Source organism: Callithrix jacchus, chromosome 12 (genome assembly GCF_049354715.1).
Source record: "Callithrix jacchus isolate 240 chromosome 12, calJac240_pri, whole genome shotgun sequence".
Lineage (NCBI taxonomy): Eukaryota > Metazoa > Chordata > Mammalia > Primates > Cebidae > Callithrix > Callithrix jacchus.
In genome coordinates this window covers 92,135,473-92,150,835 of record NC_133513.1, presented here as the reverse complement: position 1 = coordinate 92,150,835, position 15,363 = coordinate 92,135,473, and the positions used below count along the sequence as shown (strand labels likewise).

The window sequence follows — 15,363 nt, the reverse complement described above, 5'->3', positions numbered from 1 at the left end:
CAAATAAAAGCATTTATTTTTCACATTCTTCTGGAGAGGGGCATATTATTTCAGTGTTGAGCATGATTGGATTTACCATTAATTTATTTAACAGAATTTATTGAATGCCTACTAAGTGCTCCAGTCGGTCTGGGAACACAAAGACAAAAGTGTTTGCTCACCATGCTGTTGCATCTCTCAGAGGTGGTCAGTACATACTTAAAAATTACAAGAATTTTGACTGAAACTTATACCACACCACACACCCACACACCTACACACACACACACACACACACACACACAGTTTAAAGGATCTAAATGTGTTGGAAATGTTCAGAAACTGAAGGAAATAGGCCTTAGTTCTGGAGCCAACATCCAGTACTTCAGTATGTAACAGCTTGATTTTAAAAATCATCTTTAAATAATATGACTTGCATTTGCTTTCTCCCATATCCTCATTTTATGTAGTCCTATTTCTAGAAGGTCTTCATGGCACTTCACAGATGAATGCAACACAATCTCGATTTCCTGGGTGCTTAGGTTAGTAGGCATCCTTCAGGGAATTTCAGCTGAAGGTCATCTACTTCAGCTCTTTTCAGATTTGTTACTCCTGGTCTGGGGGGAGGGAAGAGGAGACAGGTTGCTGTTACCCTTGTGCATCCACCCCTATGGAAAACCCTTGCTCTGCATTTTAGGATTTTGCTTCATACCCAGGAGGCCCTTGGACGCTTCTGCAATTCTGTCTGCCCACACTGCATAAAGTAGTTCTCTTCATCTGCCAAGTAGAAGGCCCATTTTGTTCCAGAAAGAAGCTGAAAGTTGGGCCCAGCCATGTGACTGCAGCAAACTGCACCTAACCCCTTCCGCTCGCTTCAGGATAGGACCTAGAGTTCAATTTGCAAGCTGTTGTGGGGTGGAAGCTCGAGGAGCAGCAGCAGGTTGTGCATCTTGAGGCTTCCGGCTGTTATCTCCCATTCAGGGGGACTCTGGTTTTGACTGAGGGCCAATGGAAACCCGAAAGTGTCACTATGGTCCCATATGGCACGTAAAGGCACACTTCCCTGCAGTAAGGCTAGGTATAGGATTGACCTCCAAGAGGGGCTGGGTGTGTGTGTGGGGACTCTACCTGTGTGTACAGCAGAATAGAGTGGCCAAGCAGTGGCACAAATGAACGCAGAGCCGCCTTGACTATCCAAGCACCATCCAGGTAGCTTCGATTTGGCCAAAGCCAGCGTATATTGACGCCCCCAAGACCTTTATTCCTTGTTTGCTGGACCAGGGTGCGTGTCCCTTTTGGCCCTCGAATCAGAGAAACTGCTTGACCAGGTCACTGAGTTTTTCTTTCTGGTCATTTTTGCCCTATCGAGGTCAGAGGATGCTTCTGTATGGCTACCCGGCGCGTCACAGAGATCAAGGCTCCTGTTCAAGGAATCTTCAGGGCTCTACGCTTTGACAGGATTATCGCCTCAAGATCCCTCTGCAGCTTAATCGCCCTTGCTTTGCTGCTTCAACCAGAAAAGGGCTCTGAGCAGACGAAGTGCATGACGCTGTCAGGACAAACAAGCGCGCTGTCGGTTGGAATACAACCCCAGTGTGCCCGGGGTTGGTGCTGGGGCTTTCGGGTCGGAGTCGGAGCTTGAACCACTCTCCAGAGCCTCGCAGGGAGGGAAGTTAAAACAAGACGCCTCGGTCTGTACTGAGATGGTACAATAGCACAGTTTGGATTCCTCCCTCTGCTTCCTGACCCTAGAGGGTTAAATTAGGAGGGTACAACGCCACCCTTTTCTCCTCCTTCCTGCCTGCCCCCCTCCCTTACCTTTAAAAAGTTAAAAAATGTCTGCAGTAGAAATCTCTTAAAGGGGCGGTGCCGGTGTACGAGTTCTCTTGGCAGGAGTCACTGGGAAGGCTGGCTAGGGGCGTGAGTTCGCTCCACCAGCACCAAAACACTGAAGAAAAAAAAAAGAGCGAGCGAAAGGGGGGGGGGATACTGGGGGGGGTGGGAGGAAGAAAAAAAGGGGGGAAAAGGCGGACAGACACACACTTTAGATAAGGACAATTAGTCACTAGCGAGATCCAGTAGGAAGAGAGGTTTAAATCTGAGGGATTGAATGAGGGTGCTCTGTGCCTTCCCTGAAGCCATGCCCTCCAGCAACTCCCGCCCCCCCGCGTGCCTAGCCCCGGGGGCTCTCTACTTGGCTCTGTTGCTCCATCTCTCCCTTTCCTCCCAAGCTGGAGACAGGAGACCCTTGCCTGTAGACAGAGCTCCAGGTTTGAAGGAAAAGACCCTGATTCTACTTGATGTGAGCACCAAGAACCCAGTCAGGACAGTCAATGAGAACTTCCTCTCTCTGCAGCTGGATCCGTCCATCATTCATGATGGCTGGCTCGATTTCCTAAGGTAAGGCAGGGGCTTCGATGCATCATTTAAAATTTTTAGTAACACCACCCCAACCCCTTCCTATCCCCCATTCCAAAGGGGAAAGAAGAAAATAAGTCAAGCAGATCTCTCAAAGAGAAGAAAGGAGGTTTTCCTCCTCCTGGATTATGTGCTATGAGGCTGTAACTAGTGATTGAGAAAAGCAATGTTTTCTATTAAGATGCACATGTTTGCAATGCAGAAGGCATTTCAGAAACTTATCAGTTATGACTGAAAAAATGTTGTGCTTACATATATCCACAATTAGCTTCCCCATCTCCTTCTGAAAAAGAAACAAGAGGTTCAGGGCAGTTACAAAAGCGAAGAAAAAGGTCCCAAACAACAAAGACCTGAAAGGAATGGGGGTGTGTGTGTGTGTTTGTGAGACAGAGAAGAGTGTTTGTGTGTGTGTGTGTGTATGAGTGTTCAAGCGGGGATTGCACGAAAGTGGAATTTTCCACGGAGAGATCGTTTCGGCGGTTTTCTCTCACTTCCAGAGAGAAAACGAATTTAAGCAGAGGCTTGAGTGGTGGGCAAGTGGGACCGAAGTTAAAATTTTTTATTTTATATCTTCCGCTGTCATCTCCAGACTTCAGGACTTTGTAAGGCGCTTTTTATAGACAGAATGCCCCCTCCCCCCCCAGTTCCTCCTCCTTAAATCTCCTGCGGTAACTGCAGTTTAGCTTTTCTTTAAAGAAAAAAAAAATCCTCGCTGGGGTCACAGCATTATAAGGGAAGCGGTAAGAGTCCCAGAAATACTACAGGGAGGCTTTAGAGATCTGAACCCCGCACCAGCGGATTAGCAAACCCGGAGGTTTGGGATCCCCTTTGCTCTAGAGTTTATAATCTAATTGGGCTCACATTCTCCCGGGTTGTTGCAGTTTGGCAGTTAGGCAACTGAGATCCCTTCCCAACCAGGGACAGAGTTGCAGTGTAAAATAATAAATAATTCCTCTGTAATGTCGAATCCAAGTGTTGAGTTTTTAAAAATTCCCTCCAAGTTGGAGCCTCAGCCTGTGGGTTCCCCTCGAAGAGCCCTCAGCGCTCTCAGTCCCACTCTGCCCCAAGGCCGCGTCTGTGTGCGTCCTTCATATTTTTCACTCCTTGCGAAATTCGAGTTTTGCTTCTTGAGGTGCGCCTGCCTCTCAATTCTTGGGGTTGTCCCCCTCGCCCGAGTCGGATCTGCGGACGCGGCAGGTAACGGGAGGGGCCACGTGGAGCGCTCCTTCCAGACGGAGGAAGGGTAACCGGAGGACTGACAGGCTGTAGCTGCCCTTGCCGAGGCCGTTTCGGTTCCTGCTCCTGCGGTTGCTGGGAGGGTGGAACAGCTAGCTCCGCGAGGCCCAGCTTTCTCTTTGAAAGCTCTTTCGTGCAGCAGAGCGTGTCTCTGAGCTCGTCCGAATGTAGGGTGCAACAGGGGTTTTCCGCAATGCTTGCCCCACTTTCATTGAACTCCTTCAGCTGCACAACCGCCCCCGCCCCCCCCACCCCCCAGCTTGCTTTCTTCTTTTTTAAAAATTAGCCTATTCGCCTAATGCTTTCCTGTCGCTGAAAAGAGTCTGGAAGGCAGCTTTTCGGGGAGAAGTCCTGGCGGAGCGCATTCGCATTGGCTGTGCAGGCTTCCGGATGAAAGGTTGTTGGACATGCCGTTTCCCCAGGACTGGATTCACGCGGACGTCTCCTTTGCGATAGAAGGCCCACGCGATGCCCTGACTGTGCCTGTCCTGGAGCGCGGTCCCGGAGACCTCAGCCTAACGACCCTTCTTGGTTACGAGATCCTGGGGTAGCCACATCTCTTCTCAAAAACTCTCCAAAAACGGAGTTTCTGTTTTTTCTGTCTCGTATCCACCTCCTTTATGATGCTCTTTAACGTCACCATTTGGATTTGGGTTTTCAGAGTCTGAAACAGCAAAGCATTAAAAAATAATTTACAAACCCGGAACTCAACAGCTGATTCCCTTTAGCATTATCAGTGTCTGCATTGCTCCTTCCCTACTCCTTCCCAAAGCAGAAGCCTTTGGCTTTTAAAAAGACCTATTGATAGAAATCCTGACCTTAAATAGATGTAAATGCTATTGTTTTGGTGCTTATTTAGTATTCTCTAATGGGCAGGTTCCACATTTCGGGAAGCTTCATTTTCCCTAGTGGTTCCAAAAGGCCCCAAATGGGGAAGAAGAAAGATGGAGCCAAACTCGGAGGTGGGGTGGGGTGGAGGATGTTACCTTTACTGAGATCAGATGGAATTATTCAGAGGCCAAAGAGACTTTGCCTTCCCTCTCTCTCTCTCTCTCTCTCTCTCTCTCTCTCTCTCTCTCTCTCTCTCTCTCTCTCTCGTGTGTGTGTGTGTGTGTGTGTGTGTGTGTGTGTGTGGTGGTGGGTGGTGGTGGTGGTGCGGGATAGGAGAAGTGTTCCTGTAGAGGCAAGGGTTTACCCTGGAATCTTTCCATCCGGGGATTTGGGAAACAATGCGGTTTTTACAATATAGTGAAAAAGGAAAATCAACTTGGACATTAAAAGTAAAAAGTAGGAATCCACTTGAGCTCAGGCGCCCGGCCTGGTCTCAGAAACAAGGCAGGTTTCGCCTCATGCACGGAGGTTTGTGGGGCCGCTGGGGCTGAGGAGGCAATGCCGGCTTTCAGCATACAAGTTTTTGGCAACGGTCTGAAGCCCGAGGTAGGCGCGCCTGGCGCGTCTTCGCTCGGAGCGCTTTCCTGGCAGTTTCAGAAGCCGGGCAACTGCGCCTTAGTGCCGTGCTCGTAGCGCGTACATCTCCATCCCATACAAACACTCTATGAACAAACGCAATCTGTAGCCTTCAGATCAGGATCTGGGTGTCTGCGGGAGGGGACCGCTGCGAGTGCCTGGAAGCGGGAGGCGTAGCCCCGGGAGCCGGGCGGTGAGGGCGGGCTGGGGCGCGGGGCACTAGGGAGACGCTGTGGAGCGGCCAGGGGCCAACGTGGACTGCGGGCTGCGGCAGGCACAGAGCTTCTAGCCTCGGCCAGGTCGCCCTCAGTGAGTGGGAAGAGGGCCCTTTTCCGTGGCCCACGCACTCTTGTCCTGTCTCGGGAACCTTTCCTCTCTTTTTCTGTACCTCTGCAGCTCCAAGCGCTTGGTGACCTTGGCCCGGGGACTTTCTCCCGCCTTTCTGCGCTTCGGGGGCAAAAGGACCGACTTCCTGCAGTTCCAGAACCTGAGGAACCCGGCGAAAAGCCGCGGGGGCCCGGGCCCGGATTACTATCTCAAAAACTATGAGGATGGTGAGAAACTTGATTACCATTCTTTATCTGGGGAGCGGAAGCGAGCACCAGCTCTGTGTGTGTGTGTGTGTGTGTGTGTGTGTGTGTGTGTACATGCGTATGCGTGCGCGTGCGCGCGCGCTGGGGCAGATTTGGAGAGCCTAGTTGTAGCTCGCCTGAAAAGTTGGAAACTTCAGATGAGGGGACATTGCAATGTGGAACTCCTGACCCATTGTGCAAAGGGGGGGGGGGGTGGTTCTCCAGGTTGTCCTCACCAAGCTGCTCGCCTTTTACTGGCCAGCTGCCTTGGAGGCTGCGAGCTGGTAGCCCAAGCTGCTGGCAGGCTGGTCCTGCGGATTGTAGATGTAGCAGGTTTCTTGAGCAAATTCAGCCAGTTCATAGATTATTAAAAGCCAGAGTCATATTTCATAGCTAAAATTCTAGACAAGTGCCTTTTTGTTTTTCTTATTTCTTGCCTTCCTGGGATAAGGGTATAGAAGGGATTCAGTCGTTTCTGAAACCCACTCTAAAGTTTTCTGGAATAATCCCTTTTAGATTGGTCCCTTATTGAGGAAGGTTTGAAAATATCTACAGTGTGTTCTTCTTCAGATTCCCTGATCTCAGAGTTGCATTTTTTTTTTTCTGTTTTAAATAGGATTACAAATGCCAGCTTTCTTTCCTGACAGGATTAGATAACTGTTGGAAGGGCTTTGAAAACTTGACATCCTATTTCAATCTGAGAGGTCAATCTTTTTTTGGTTTGAACAGTCTCATTTTTACTAGATAAAAAATGAAAATGCTATTGAAAATTTTTTGTTTAGAAGGTTAGGCATTATAGCTATGAACTTTCTGTTTGAGTGGTGGGATGTACTTTCAAAGAGGCATGATGGGTATTGGCGTTTCTTGAGCTATTGACACTGTTAAGATTATATAGAAGAGGCAGTAGTATCCATTCTTGGAGGGCTATTTCCTGGCTGCTGTTCCTTCTCATAAGTAAACTACAGTTTTATTTACAAAGGGCTCAGGGACAGGTTTTCAGAGCTCCCTGAATTTTGTTATATCTTGTCCTGACAAATCAGCTAAAGGAGCAAATGCCCTGTGTTTTCTTGGGCCTTCATTAAATTGGATTTCTGGAGAGATATTGAAATGTATTTCCAGGTTGGCCGAGAAACATTTTTTTTTTAAGTGCCAGAACAGAGAAAGAGGGCAAGGCTGAGACTTCTTGAGTTTGGAACGTGACTAGGACTTGTTCTTTTATGACATTTGCCAAAGCAGATAGGTGTTTAAGTCTATATCTTTTCAAAGATAAAAGTCGTTGCTATAAAAGTGTGTATTGCAAGTAGACTTTTGCTGTCACTCAGCATAAATGCTGAAAGGTAAAAGATAGTCTTTAACAGCACCTTTGATGGTAATTTGACCCAGAACCAGCTACTAGAGTCACTGTCAGCTCTGTGATCACACATAAGAAGGGAGAATATTAATGGTTTTCCTGATGAAATAGCTCTTCTTCCAGTCCATTTGAACTACTTCCTCTTTAGTTTGTGAGAAAACTTGTAAGAGCCCCAGGAATTGCTGGGGGGAAAAGGACCACTATAAGTTTAGAAATTGGTTTGTTTCTCCCAGCCTTGTACCTAGGATTGTATTACACTGAGAACAATGAGATTTGCTTAAAGCGAAGACTACAATTTGTTTCCCTTTGTGAAAGGAGAAAGTGGGCATCATGGGGAGAAAAGAAATTGGCAAAAGGCAGTGCCCTGTAAAACTTCACAGAATTAAAAAAAAAACATCAATGGTAACGATCTAAGAGGCCATCTTTAGTCCTTCTACCATGTCAGGGGCCACTATAGGATCATTCCATATGGAATCCTTTTCTTGTTTTGTCCAACCTGGCATTAAATATCTCTAGAAATTTAGTTTTCATCACTCCTAGGGGAGAGAGTTTTTCTCTCTCATAAGCTTTTGCTGGGAAATTTCTCCTGAACTTTATAAGTGTTTACAGTTATTCCTGTTTGCATTTTTCTGATATAATTTCTGCCTTTGGTGTGGGTGTTAGCTTAAAAAAAAATTTCCTCATAGCTGTTTTTTATCTTGACTACCTGGATCTAATTCTTTTAAAACTTCCTTTAAAGTCAGTCCTTCCAGACACTAATCTGTTTTATTGCTCCTAGTTGAACTCCTTTTGATTTATGTTTTCCTAGTAATAAGATGCTCTGAACTATATCAGTATTTAAGGATTAACTGAGTTAAAGAGAATGAGGATGTCCTATTTCTGCCCTTTGAAGCTCACATTTCCTTAAATTACCCATACTGTCTTTGCTGTTGTGTGTTGTATTGCAGAATTCAAGGCAAAATGTTCTTGGTGTAGTCTCAGCAATTTTGTAAACATTATGCTTCCACTGTCCCTTTTCATCTAGTGATAACTGTTATCTTTATGAGCATCTTAAAATAATTAAGCCTTCTTAGTAAATGGTCCTGTAGTAAGGACTTGGGCATAAAGGCATCTTATTAAAAGATGTATTTTCTTAAACATAGTACAGAATAATGACATGCATTTTGAGTAATAGGATATACCTACTGGCATGTTATGAAACTCAATGACACAGTGAAGAGAAAATGGAATTTGGACTTAGAAAGTGTGCATTGCAGGCCTGGTCCTATCATTTATGAATGTATGGCCCCGGGCTTACTCTTTATAGCACGTGGATGATGATAATTACCTGCTGTGAATTGCTTCTCTGAAGGTTCTAAGAGGTAATGTTTGTAAGTTATTTTTTTTACTGTACAGCACTGTAAGAAAGGAAAGGATTTTTACTTTCATTAAAGGCAACTTCAGCAAATTTATAATATATATTTAATGTTTTAAAATGGGATTAAGGTGTGAGTAAGATTTTATGAGACTAAAGTTCATACAGAAGGTAGATTTATGAAATTATTTGAGAGGATTGAGAGAATGTAGGGAGAATTATCTTTAAGGAACAGAGGTGAGAACCAAAGGTCCCTTTTGTTATGTGCTGATATTAAGATGAATGGATACTTGCAGTTTTGAGCAAAAAGCTTCCACTTTTTTGGTTAATCCATTTATATTGCTACCCTGATGTGATTTTTTTTTTTTTTTTTGAGATGGAGTCTTGCTCTGTTGCCTAGGCTGGAGGGCAATGGCACAATCTTGGTTCACTGCAATCTCTGCCTCTCGGGTTCTAGCAATTCTCATGCCTCGACCTCTTGAGTAGCTGGAATTACAGGTGTGCTCCACCATACCTGGCTAATTTTTTTTGAGACAGAGTCTTGCTCTGTTGTTGCCCAGGCTAAGTAAGTAAGTAAGTAAGTAAGATCCTGGCTCACTGCAACCTCTATCTCCTGGTTCAAGCGATTCTCCTGTCTCAGCCTCCCAAGTAGCTGGGACTACAGGCACGTGCCACCATGCCCTGCTATTTTTTTTTTTTTTTTTTTAAAGTAGAGATGGGGTTTTACCTTGTTAGCCAGGATGGTCTCAATCTCCTGACTTTGTGATCTGCCTACCTCGGCCTCCCAAAGTTCTGGAATTACAGGTGTGAGCCACTGCGCCTGACCAATTTTTGTATTTTTAGTAGAGATGGGGTTTGGCCATGTTGGCCAGGCTGGTCTCAAACTCCTGACCTCAAGTGATTTGCTCAACTCTGCCTCCCAAAGTGCTGGGATTACAGACATGAGCCACTGTGTCTGGCCCCTGATGTAATTTTGTCATCCCCGTTGTTTCCCCCGAATTAATAATGCAATTAACAACTCATGTGGCTTTCTCTAACTTTGTAAAACCACTGTTTATGTATCACTTTGGGAGCTTCACTGGTTACTCCTTTAATGCAGTTAACTATTCTGCTCTATGCTTAGGTACCTTGAATTCCACACACATATAGTATTGATGGAAGAAGTAAAAATAGAGTTGTTCTTTATGCCCTGGAATCTTACCGTTGCCTGACTTCCTTTCTGGTTTATGTAATGTTATGCTTTACTTACTCTCAACGAAGAAATCTTGGGTTATTCTTCTCTTTATAAGTTTATTTTTTTTCCCAGTCTTCCCCTCTTTGTATTATATTCAATGTGCTTTATTTGTATGCATTTTTTTATGACCATAACTGTATCTTTAATGAAGACATACACCATTTTTTAATGTACATCAAAAGCCAGCTTAATATTTCTAAAATGTCATATATATTATGTTACTCTTTTGCTAAAAAACCTTGGTTATTTTTGGATTGCTCGCATAATATGTTCAAACTCCTCAACTTGGTATTCAAAACCTTTCACATTTCAGTCTCAGCTTACTTTTACTACCCTGTGTTTCCATATACCTTTTGTTACAGCCCACTTATTTGATTGTTCACTGTCTCCTTAAAGCACCTTCATTATCTCAACCCCATACCTTTGTTTGTTAGTATATGAATATGCCTTGAATGTCTTTCTCCTGGCTCAAGTCAGAGCTTACCCCATCCCACCTAGTTTTTGAAGGCTCACTGCAAATGTTCTTACTTGCACAAAACTGTTCTTGAACAGGTCATTCCACAGTGACCTCTTGTCTTTTCCTTCTCTGGACTGCTGTGGCTTTTACTCTTTATGCTTTTCTTTTGGCTCCTTCTCCCTTGTTCTGCCATTTAACTTTATATACATATATAAAATATTTTAACTATATATTTTATATATATATATTTAACTTTAAATATATATTTATATTTTACCTTTCCAATTAGAATGCAAATTCTTTATAGGAAGAACCCATATCTAATTATTATATATCTACAATGTGTAGCCTTTATGACACATGGTAGATCTTCAGCAAATTTTCTTGGATATAGTAGTTTAAAGCACTGTGAAAGGCCCTGGGGAAAAGGAGGTGACCAGTGGAGAAATGAGTGAAGGTATACGTGAAGACTATTCATTTTACACCTTCAACACATATTCCCATGCAGTCCATTCTTGATGCTTATTTTTTAATGACATTCTTCATGATTTTAACCATATACTCTTAATTTTTGGTTTTCTAAGTTGTCTTGGTTTTATGCTATTCATCAAATTAATTTTATCACCCAGTTTAAAGCCTTGCACTAGAACTACATTTTAAAAAATTGGATTGGTTTCTTCCTTGACTTTACTTTTGCTTTTCTTTGTTAGCTTAAATGTAATTTCTATCCCTGATTTTTCAATTCCTGGTGTAACGGTGCCTTTTCACAATTGTCAAATATCTTTTATCTTTATCTCATGAAGATTCTTCTCTTTGGAGAGCTTCTAAATTCTAAATGTTGAATATGTGGATACTTTTAAACTCTAAGACACTGTGTAACTATTATTATTCTCTTTTCTTTAGGAAGTTTTCCCACAGGTGAAGTAGTTAATTCTTTGTCTTTCTAATCCCAGTCCATCAATCAAAACATATGGTGTAAGAGCACCACAACTGCCAAAATATATATTTGCCTTGAACTTATCCACCTTCTATTATCCCATTTTATTTCACATAATGTTTTTGAAATTCTGTTACATTTAACAAGTATTTACTGATTATCTACTCTCTGTTTAGTTTCATGCTAGACAAAGAATGGCCGAATGTAAAATAAATAAAAGATGCTATCCAAAATCACCATTATAACACAACCATAATAATTGCTTTAGGCAAGATACACTAATTAAATGTTGAACTTAGTGGGTGGAACTTTAAAATAAAAGAGGATATTTGCATAGCCTTAAAGCGTCTCCCTCATAATATTTATTAACTCATTATTGTGGTGTTTTTAATATATGTCCACAAATTCTCCACTTCTGGGAAGTGGAGCTTAATTCTTCTTTCTTTGAATGTGAGTTGGATTTAAAGAAGAGAGTCTCCAAAGGGGAAAGTAGTAATTTTTCATGGGAGAAACTGACAGACATAATTTCAACAGTGACTAAGGTTAACATCAGCAAATAAGTCATATTGATATAATGTATTATTCTCTGATATGATATGATAAGTTAGTAACTCTCAGTAAACATGAGAGAACATTAGTCAAACTCAAACTGAAGGATATTTTACAAGATACCTGACTTGTATTCTTCAAAAGAGGCTATGTCCTGCTGTCAATGAACCAATAGTGTAGTTGGTAAGGTAATATTAACACAGATAAAACTGAAGAGTAACAAAAATACAATTTAGAATGAAGTGCTAAGTGGAATATAATAGTTTTCTAGGGTATAAGAAAAAAAGTAGAGTCGAATGCTGGTGAGACTTAGGTGGGAGTTAGATAGATAGATTGACCTTGGAGAGATAGAGACAAGAAGAGAAGATACATAACTCAAGGGTAGGAGCATGAGGCAAATCCTTTTATATATTTGGATAGGAAGGAGACTGCCCTGGCTACATAGAAAGTATGTTAGAAATTATCTCAGTTCATGTGCTAGAACCATGTAAAAGTCTCTTTTACAGAAGCCTATTTACATGTTTTTGTTAATTTAGAAATGTTTATAATTAAAGAAAATATATAAAAAATAAAGTACATTACAAATTGTCCCGAGCAAAGTTCATATTGCTAGAATTATGTCAAAATTGGGTTTTAATACATTCTAATCCATTTTTCTTAACTGCAAAATATGTAATTGAAGAAGAAAAAGAAAGTACGTGTGTGAGAGAAAAGGTTGGTTGGGTAACTCCAGATCAGATTATGGGAATCTTGAAATTTAGGGACAGTAAAATGGAATTGGCCCTGTAGGAAAAAAGAGGTTATTATAACTTATTTTACTCCATTGGAGATGGGAAGGACACATTTTCAACAAGGGGCTTCCATGACACTTGGTGTCTCCTATCTTCCCTTTCCAAGTCACTAGACACGTTCATCCCCTCCCTCTAACTAAACTGTGTTATAATAACTGCATTTGTCAAGGTTTGAGTTACAAAGCATGCTTAAAAGACAGATATTGGAATTGAATTATTAATTAGATTATTACATTGCAAAGTTTATAAAGTAAAAGGTCTTAAAATTTGCTTGATTATTTTTATGTCACTCTTTTTACTTTTGTAGAGTAAGAACAGGCTAGTATTTTATAATATTCATTTATTTACTCATTGAATAGGCTTCTTGTTTCAGGTTTCCATTTGACACTGAAGCTGGGAAGATTAATGGGGCCCAGGTATAATTGTCAAATTACTTACTACTAACCTCTTGTCACTTTAGCAGCAGTAGCCAAAAGCAGTTTTTAGAGACTTTTAGGGCCAAGAAAAGCCTTCATTCTAACTTCATCTTTGGCATTTCACAATTTGTCTGCCAATAACTTTAGAAGGATTTGATATAATTTAATATTATACTAAAAAGTTTCGGTAATGACCTGAAGTTTTATGTATTTGTATTTATTTATGAAGTTTTATTTACTATTATTTTATTCTGCCTTTTGAAATAAAAATGGATGCATTTCTGTAATACCATTGAAATTTTGTGCTCAGTCGCTGAGTATGAGCTGCAGTTCACCATATCCCAATAAATTTGAATTTGTGTCTTGCAAAGATTTAGTCACCATAACTAGTCACAGTGTAGTCATTGTGGCCATGTGCATACTGCTAGAAGTGGTAGAGACCAAGAAATATTGGTCCATTACTTGTGGAGGTAGCTTCATTAATTTCAGTGAATCAGAAAAGCCAGTAAATAAACCTTTTAGTGCTGACCACATTTATATAATTTACCACTTGGGCAGTGGGGAAAAAGATAATTCATCAATTTTTCTGTATAATGCAACTGTACTACTGTTGCCAATACCAAATTTTTAATTCTTCTGCCAAATTCATTTTAATTATCTCTCCTGTTCTCCAAATCCCTATTGATGAGATAAAGACCTCATGGAAGAGAAGCAGTTTCTTTCAAAAAGTTTCCTGGTTTTGCTTAGCCTGCTGGTCACGTGGTCTGGACTCCTATAGTCAGGAGCCTCTTCTGAGAATTCTTCATCAAAATGGATTAGATGTTAAGAGTCTTATTTTGGGTGCTTCTTAGTTTCTTAATCATGCTATCAGCGATCTCAGTCTATAAGACAGTAGATTGGAACTCTGAGCTCTGCATGTGTGAGAGAAAGAGAGAGAGAGAATGAATATGAGAATGAGAGAATTTGCTGTTTCGTTCCCTGAACTTGTCCATCAGTGGTCATTTAGGCAAAGTATATACATATTTCTTGGCTATTGATTAGTGCTGTTCAAGGTTTAGTTACAAGTTTGTTATTTTATCCTTTCGCTTTTATTATCTGATTGAGTTGAGTTCAATCCCATTCAGTTTTGTTCACTTTGGTTGGCAAAAGACAGTGTAATTTTGCTCAATTCAATAATTGTTTTTTAATTATTAGTTATATATAAGCCAGACTTAGTGCTAGATATTGGGGAACCTAAGGAGGACACACATCTGCCTTTCCCCTGAAATGGAAAATTTTACCTGTACTTCAAAGCTCTGCTCAAATTCCATCTTTCATTAAACCTTCTGCTAAGTCAGTCCCCATTAATCTTTCCCTCTTTCTCTGAAATTTTTTTAAATTCTTCCCAAATATGCAGTCTAATTTATTCCAAGTACCCAGATGGACTTAAACAGGTCATTTTTGTCCTTAGGAGTTTACAATAAAAATACACTGCCATTGTTACACACACACAAACTCAGAACTAACCATCATCACACTGCATGGAACAGACACATTAAGTCAAACAGAGTATGTTATTTACAAAGCTAAATATATGTGTTTTGGTTTCATGTAACAAATGATGAAGAGTGAAATATATATGCTGTGTATTTAGAAAAGATGGGTACATGTATGTATCTATATGTTTGTGTTGAAGGAATTAGAGGTTAAACCAGTACCTTATTTTCACTGGGTTTGGAATGTGACGTTAGAAAGCTGGGAAAAGATTTTCACTTGGTTTGGAATGTGAGGTTAGAAAGCTCTTAGAAAACTGAAAATTGCCCAGATTTGGACAATGTCTCTTAAATACTATGAAAGAAAAATGTTTCCCTGCAGCCCAATAATAATAATAATAGAACAATAATATAATTCTTGTTATTGAATGCTTATTATGCGCCAGGTACTGTTTTAAGCAATTTACCTGCATTAATACATTAATCCTTCCATCAATTCTATGAGGAAAGTACTGTTTACCCCATTTGACAGATGGAAAAACTGAGGCACAGAGTGGTTAAGTAACTTGCCCAAGACTACCTGGCTTGTGCTTCAGGGACCCAGGGATGTCAGTCATTAAACCTTCAGGCTCAAATGGAGCCTCTGCTATGAAGTATTAAATAGTTGGTAGAACCGAGATTAGATCCCATTCCTGTACTCTTCTCCTTGCTTAGATAAGAGAGAGATCCAGTCTTTTAATCATGCATTGTCTCATTTGTTTATTCATTCATTTGTTTGGCTCCAAAAGCCCTAAACCAAGCATTGTGGAGCATTAAAAAAATGTGTGCCATAGGTATTCCCATGAATATAGTCTCATGAACATATTCAAATGTCTTGTGGGTTATGACACAAAACAGTTTTTAGGTAAAACAGAGAACAATAACTGCAGGAAGACACATGAACAATTGAAAGAAATGATTATCAAATTTTAGGACATAGTAAAGGAGTAGAACAACAACTGATCCAATTACAGTTTCTCTGGGAAGGAGGTATATTTTGGAATCAGATGCATTGAAGGGAATAATAAGAATGAATCAATGGTGTTATTGATGAAAGGGGAATTTCAGGAACAAAAGAGAAAGAAGAATAT

At 41.2% G+C, this 15,363-nt stretch overlaps 1 protein-coding gene across 2 annotated transcripts in view; it reads left to right on the top strand.

The window, feature by feature from the left end:
* Positions 1-543: 543 nt before the first annotated feature.
* HPSE2 (heparanase 2 (inactive)) overlaps positions 544-15,363 on the top strand; it is an 880,681-nt gene continuing 865,861 nt past the window's right edge. Inside the window, exons 1-3 of one of the 2 annotated variants that reach the window (XM_035268743.3) lie at positions 544-1,685; positions 2,336-2,379; positions 5,497-5,654. In XM_035268743.3, the coding sequence (XP_035124634.1) occupies positions 1,683-1,685; positions 2,336-2,379; positions 5,497-5,654 (205 nt within the window). In that variant the 5' untranslated portion in view covers positions 544-1,682. Of the gene's footprint in view, positions 1,686-2,056; positions 2,380-5,496; positions 5,655-15,363 lie in introns of those variants that run through there. The other variant, XM_002756506.5, reaches the window with a different exon arrangement.